At 31.9% G+C, this 6,000-nt stretch overlaps 2 protein-coding genes across 3 annotated transcripts; one reads left to right on the forward strand and one right to left on the reverse strand.

Moving 5' to 3' along the window:
- Positions 1–438: 438 nt before the first annotated feature.
- LOC131617503 (nudix hydrolase 18, mitochondrial-like) lies at positions 439–1,970 on the reverse strand. The gene is made up of 5 exons (XM_058888783.1): positions 1,702–1,970; positions 1,480–1,591; positions 1,309–1,392; positions 1,088–1,216; positions 439–857 (listed from the first exon to the last, which is right to left on the reverse strand). The coding sequence occupies exons 1-5, from the start codon at positions 1,794–1,796 to the stop codon at positions 696–698; spliced, it is 582 nt and encodes a 193-aa protein (XP_058744766.1). The 5' UTR covers positions 1,797–1,970; the 3' UTR covers positions 439–695.
- Positions 1,971–2,966: 996 nt separating this feature from the next.
- LOC131617504 (uncharacterized) lies at positions 2,967–4,800 on the forward strand. 2 transcript variants are annotated; one of them, XR_009288598.1, is made up of 5 exons: positions 2,967–3,097; positions 3,477–3,555; positions 3,638–3,701; positions 3,893–4,128; positions 4,239–4,800. XR_009288598.1 is itself a non-coding variant. In XM_058888784.1 (4 exons), the coding sequence occupies exons 2-4, from the start codon at positions 3,663–3,665 to the stop codon at positions 4,267–4,269; spliced, it is 306 nt and encodes a 101-aa protein (XP_058744767.1). In that variant the 5' UTR covers positions 3,492–3,555; positions 3,638–3,662; the 3' UTR covers positions 4,270–4,725. The 2 variants fall into 2 exon arrangements, 1 of the variants encoding a protein (XP_058744767.1); XM_058888784.1 differs by lacking the exon at positions 2,967–3,097 and having other exon boundaries at positions 3,492–3,555; positions 4,239–4,725.
- The last annotated feature ends 1,200 nt before the right edge of the window (positions 4,801–6,000 follow it).

The raw sequence follows: 6,000 nt of genomic DNA on the forward strand, positions 1-6,000 counted from the left end.
GTGTCAAGGGCTTACACCAACAATCTCCCACTAGCACTAGAGTCAATCAGACATACACCTATTACCCATAGATTTAATATGGCCATCATGCTTCTGATGCGCAAGATGCTTTGTTAGCAGGTCAATGATATTGTTAAGTGTTGGTACTCTACATATCTTCACATCTCCTTTATCTATTATCTCTCGAATTAGGTGATATCACGTTGGTGAGATATAGGCTCCTTGGCTTGTGTTATGGCACCATTGTTATCACAATAAAGATCAATGGGTTCCATAATGCTAGGGACTTGGCTTGTGTTATGGCACCAATACTTTTAGTGCAAACTGTATTTTGATTTTAATTTATTTTAAAAAAAATTAAAAAATGTACATTAAATTCTATTATTTGATTGAACAAGGATACCGGTATCCAACTAAATTCAAATGTAAATCAGTGTTCGTCAAGAATTTAATCTTTATTCTATGTGACCTTAATTTATAATAAGAGATACTATATTAATTAAAAAGTTGGGAACATTTTTCCTATTTATAACTAAGGAAATAGGTGGATGAATTGTTTACTTCTTCTATGTGATCTACCACAATCTTTTATTATATATTATAAGACTATCAAGTAATATTTGTACAAATTCCATATGCTACAATTTTAGACTGAGCTCTATATCTATGCATCAATGTCCAGGAAACTACCATGTTCACAAGTCAGAATTGGTGTCTCCTGTGCACTGAACAGAACCTACTACTACCAATTGTTTTACATGATCAAGTTTCTGACCCTTGAGACGATTTACTAGTCTCTCTAATGCCTCTTTCATCCACCACTGTTGACAAACTTCCCTTGCTTCTGAAACGTTCATCTACATCAAAAAAATATACATAGAAAATTCAAACACTGCTCTATCAATAATCATCATCATTTGGAAGAAGTAACAAGAAGGGAATAAAATAGAAAAAGGACAAATTCAATTTATTCAAACCATTTGTGTTCCATGCACGCATGCCGTTTTTTCTATAAATAATTAAATATTTAAGCATTTTTTTATACTTTTTATAATATTTATATTTAAGTATTTTTTTTTCTACGTACCCATTTTCTTTGACGAAAATTTTGTTCTGGCCAAATCTCTAATTGCTCTTGAACAAGTAGAGGGAACATGTAGCCTTCATATGAAGAACCATGGTTTTTACTCTTGAACCTCCACTTACCTAATTTACCCTGCACCAAAACCATCAACAATATCAACAAAAAATAAACTTTAATTTTGATCTATAAGTTTATTTATTCTAAGCTTCACTCAATAACTTCACCTCTACAATGCCTCTTACTCCTGCTTCCTCCATGGTTTCTCGCAGAGCTGCTTCTTTTTTTGATTCGTCAATTTCCCATCCTCCCTATTGTGTTTTTGCAATGACTTGTTTAAAAATATTTGTAAATCAAAATAACAAAATAACATTCAACACTTTGATGCACAGGCTTACCTTAGGAAACAACATCCTTTTTCCTTTCTTAGAAGTAATAACCAAAACTTCTAATTCTTCATTTTTCCCTAAGGAAGCTTGGCCACCACTTATGTATCTGTATGGTATGCATCTACATGAATAGTTACAGATAAATGTTCAATAACCATTAGAAACAAACCCTTTGAGGCTTAGTAAAAAAATGTAAAAAAAAAATGTTAGTAGAGTGAAGAGACAACAAACCCGACAACTTGACGACGACCTTTTCGGTAGCGTTGCAACTCTCTTCCAGTACGAGAAACCAATGTAACAATGTTTTCTTGGGATAAAGTTGTCATTGTTTTGTTTTGTTTTTAAGTTTGGCCTAGGCTGTGAGGAGAATATTTTGAAAGAAGAAAAAAAAAGAGAGAAGGAAGAGGAAATTGATAGAACAACTAGTGTGGAGCGCAAGGAAGGTGCAAATGTGAATTGTGATTGTTGGTGAATCATAGGATGATATATAGAATAAGAAGATCGATCATATTAAATATTGATAATAGTATTTAATATAGATAGTTAGGGATAAGGGCAGGCAAGGACAAACAGGAAGGGCACACATTTTGACTGGCCTTGGAAGAGAGGATCACATGTGTGTAAAGTTCATTTAATCTTTGATATACTGGTATAGGTATATAGCATCTATAATATAAGAAAATTTACTGTTCTTGATTTCACCAAAATACCCTTTGATTATCTTAGTTTAAATTAATATTTTTGGGACAAAAAATGTCTTTTGGTTTTTAACAAATAATACCCTTTTTATGCTGAGCTGTATGTCATTATCTCAATTTAAAAAAAAATTCTTATTCACTTCTCATTTTCTTTCGTTTTCCTTTGTCTGCTCCTTCAAAACCCAAATCCTCTCTCTCCAAGTTCAAAACCCTAACCCAACCACCCAGCCACCTCATCTCCCTTTCACCCTCTCTCTGCTATTCGGAAAAGATTTCTTCAATTTCAGTTACGTGTTTGTTCTCCGTTTTTGTTTCAGACGAGGTTTTGGTTACGTTTTTTGTTTTTGTTTCAGATTAAAGCTTTGTGGTTTCAGTTTCTAAAATTTTGCGATTTAGCCTTTTTTTTCGCCTGGTTTAATATTTGTGGTTTCGATTTCAGAAATGTCCATGTGTGCATTTTGGTTTCAGAAATGTCCATGTTTGAATCTTCGGTTTCAGTTTATGGCTTTGGAGTCACAGAGAATCAAGCACATGATCGTATTGATGAAAAAGATTGGAAAATCAACACCATAGATCTGTGAGTTTTAATACTTTGATTCAATTTGCATTTTATCAAACATTATTGTTTGTTATAAGAAATTGAGGTGTGGAAATTTTAGAAGGTGAAAATGAAATCAAACATTTTAGTACTTTGATTTTTTTTATGCTGATACTTTTGATTTTCAGGTTTTTTTATTATGTTGTTAATTTTCAAACTAGGGAATCCATCCATCAATTAGAGGAGATGTTTGGGAATGGAATATATCATATAAGAAATCCACATCAGCTTTGGTAGTTTGGGAATGGTAACAGGATTTAAATATTGAACGTTCTGTGATGTAACAGGGTTTCTGTTGATGCTCAGGTTCTTATATACCAAATTTGATGCAGTAAGTTTCTTTTGTTTTCCATTATGATTTTTAAGGATAGAAGAATTATCTTTCTACTTCATTTGTTATTATTCTAAAGTTCTTACACATATACACAAACGCACATTCAATTGAAATGGTGTCGGTCTGAACCGTTAATGTTTTATTGTTGTGGTTAATGTGACATTTGTTGGAAATTTTGTTATTAGTTCCCCATATCTTACCATGGTTGTTTTAATCTTGGTATGTGGTTACATTCTATCAGCATCCAAAATTGGCAGCTTAAATACAATCTAAAGCATGTCATTTGTATTGTGTTCTCAGGTCTGATGTTTGTGTGGACCGGGATCGATACGATGCAAGCCGCGATTCTGATTTGGTTTTCTTTGTTCTGCTGCAGATTTTGGCACTGCAATACTGTTTGTCAGTTTCTTTATTAGGTCCCCGATGACCTAGACTTGGGAGGGATGGATTTCTTGGTATGTATCGCGTTCATGCTGTTCTCAGTTTTAACCCTCTCTTACTAATGTTGTTTTATCCTAATTGTTTTTTGTGCTGCAGCAATTTGGCGGGATGGGTGGCGACGATGCAGTGGGTGATGATTTTGATGACAGTGATGATGAGTGTAAGTATGATGTACAAATTGTGTGATGCAGCAATGCATGATTAAGTAATAGTACAAGATTGTACGGTGATAACGCAGCAAAATTAAACTATATATCCAAAATTAAGAATTTGATATTTCTCCTGTTGTTTAGTACCTCAAGTTGTAATCCTCTAGAATTTTATGCTCATATTGCTTGCAAAATTGTATAGGGCAAGAAGTGTCGAAGCCTGAAAAAGAAGAGGATGATGATAAGGAGGGACGTTCTGCTGTTGGAAAAGAAGCAAACAAGAGCACCGTTGAAGAAGCTACTCCGAGCACATAATGGCTTTGCAGTTCATGATCGTACACTTGGAAAAATGCTTTTGGGTCTGTTGTTAACAGTTTTAATAGCATTTCCAATGGACAGATTTCATGGTTATTTCCAAGAGAAATTGAAAATAGGAGAGTAAGTGTAATAAATTGTTCACAATTTATTTGGAAAATAGTATCAATCCAACTCTGCAACTGACGCACAATTATCTTTTATTTTCATTTGATTTACATGGATCTATGCAGCCCCCTTGAATGTGGTGAAGTTCGGAATTAACTCGGTGAACATATGGATGTATGAAGTCATGGTGCTTTAGCTTGAATGTATTAACACTCAAATCTTGATGATAGACATGATTTGTTTGTAAGAGAAGAAACTCCTATCCATTTGTCCAAAGACAGCATAGGACCAAGCTATAGACCCAAGCTGACCCCTACTTAAAGTAGGTAAATTTGAGGCCTCATTTCGATCAACAGATTCGACACTGATTTGTTTGTGATTATTGGATAATTTTTCACCTGTAAAACCACTTGATTGGCTATGATCTTCGAAGAGTTTGTCTAACGAATCAAATACAGTGTCAGCTGGCTCATATAGTGATGCAAAAGCCCATAAAAGCTGTGACAGTTCTTGTCCTTTGAAGGTATGAATTATTTTAGAAGCCCTTTTCGACAATTCAGTGAAAAGATCGGGAGGTTTCTCACCGCAGGTGTGGCTTAGGAAGTGAGTCTTCTTTATGTCATTGAAGCTGAAGTAACTGCTCTGAAGGAAGCATTCTAAAATGCCATCTCTCTATATTGATTGTCAATTTGTAATCCAGTTTATTCATACTAAACATCTAGATAACTCTGAATTTAATTTTATTATTAAGGCTATTCAGAATTGGTTGCATTTATTTCTGAACTTTGAGGTAAAGTTCATAAAGCGCCAAGCGAATTTGATTGTCCATACCTTAATAATGGCGGCCAATTCTTAATTTAGGCGTAGTTTCCTTAATATGATACCTCCTTGTATTGAACATTGGTTGATGAATGATATTTGTTAAGTTTGTTACTGAAACAAATTATTTAATATAGATAGATGGAGTTATAAAGTTATAGACAAATAAATATTTAATAAATATATATTAAAAAAATGAAAAAAATACATAGATAATAATTGTACCGATTAGTTGATCAGAAACAGAAAGGGCTAAGGACGTTTGCATAGTGTTAGTGATAAAGATGAGAGGTGTACCTGCAGCACAAATACGATTTAGTGTTTCAAAGGTCTTAAAATGTGTTATCTGACCCTCTCGAGTGAGATAATGTCTCCAGCGCTTGGTCATTGGTCCACGTTTTAGGTCGGATTGTAAATGTATGTAGGCCCAAAACACGTGACTGTCAGAATTTTAGGAGTAAATTTAGAGAAAATGAAAAAAAATAAAAATAAAGTTGCAATCTATCCATTTTAAAGTTGAAAAAATGAAGAAAAAAAACATAAATAATAATTAATCTGTCACTTATTAATTGATGAATAGAATCTATCCATTTTAAATTTAAAGTCGCACTATTAATAACAAATATTAAAATTATATAATATAGATGTATTTATAAAGTTATCAAAAAGTCTAATTTAAAATTGCACTATTTATAGGAAATACCAAAAGTGTTTAATATAGATGCATTTATAAAGTTATAGAATAATGAATATTTGATAAAAAAAATACAAAATAAAAATAATTAAAAATATTTATTTTAAAAAAAAATTGTGTAACATTGAAATATACTCACATTGAAAAAAATTTGTTTTATAAAATTGAATATGTAAACCAAAAACATATAACATTTGGTTAATTTTTTGTTTAGTACACAAAATAGTACTAATAATAATAATAATAAAAATATTTAATTTTATTATTAATAGAATTAATTACTAATATATTTAAAATATATCAAAAATTTAAATCAATCAATATAATATAATAATATATTAAGTAATATATTTAAATAACATGTCCTTTAAATA

The sequence above is a fragment of the Vicia villosa genome, linkage group LG7 (assembly GCF_029867415.1).
Source record: "Vicia villosa cultivar HV-30 ecotype Madison, WI linkage group LG7, Vvil1.0, whole genome shotgun sequence".
In the NCBI taxonomy this organism is placed as follows: Eukaryota; Viridiplantae; Streptophyta; class Magnoliopsida; order Fabales; family Fabaceae; genus Vicia; species Vicia villosa.

What these genes read in the sequence shown, in the direction of transcription:
- LOC131617503 (XM_058888783.1), bottom strand. Translation starts at nt 1,796, where the DNA reads ATGACAACTTTATCCCAAGAAAACATTGTTACATTGGTTTCTCGTACT. An exon ending in GAGTAAGAGGCATTGTAGAG is followed by an intron (nt 1,217 to 1,308) that starts GTGAAGTTATTG and finishes GTTTTGGTGCAG; the next exon opens with GGTAAATTAGGTAAGTGGAG. An exon ending in ATTTTCGTCAAAGAAAATGG is followed by an intron (nt 858 to 1,087) that starts GTACGTAGAAAA and finishes TTTTTGATGTAG; the next exon opens with ATGAACGTTTCAGAAGCAAG.
- LOC131617504 (XM_058888784.1), top strand. Translation starts at nt 3,663, where the DNA reads ATGCAGTGGGTGATGATTTTGATGACAGTGATGATGAGT. An exon ending in TGATGACAGTGATGATGAGT is followed by an intron (nt 3,702 to 3,892) that starts GTAAGTATGATG and finishes AAAATTGTATAG; the next exon opens with GGCAAGAAGTGTCGAAGCCT. An exon ending in GAGAAATTGAAAATAGGAGA is followed by an intron (nt 4,129 to 4,238) that starts GTAAGTGTAATA and finishes GGATCTATGCAG; the next exon opens with CCCCCTTGAATGTGGTGAAG.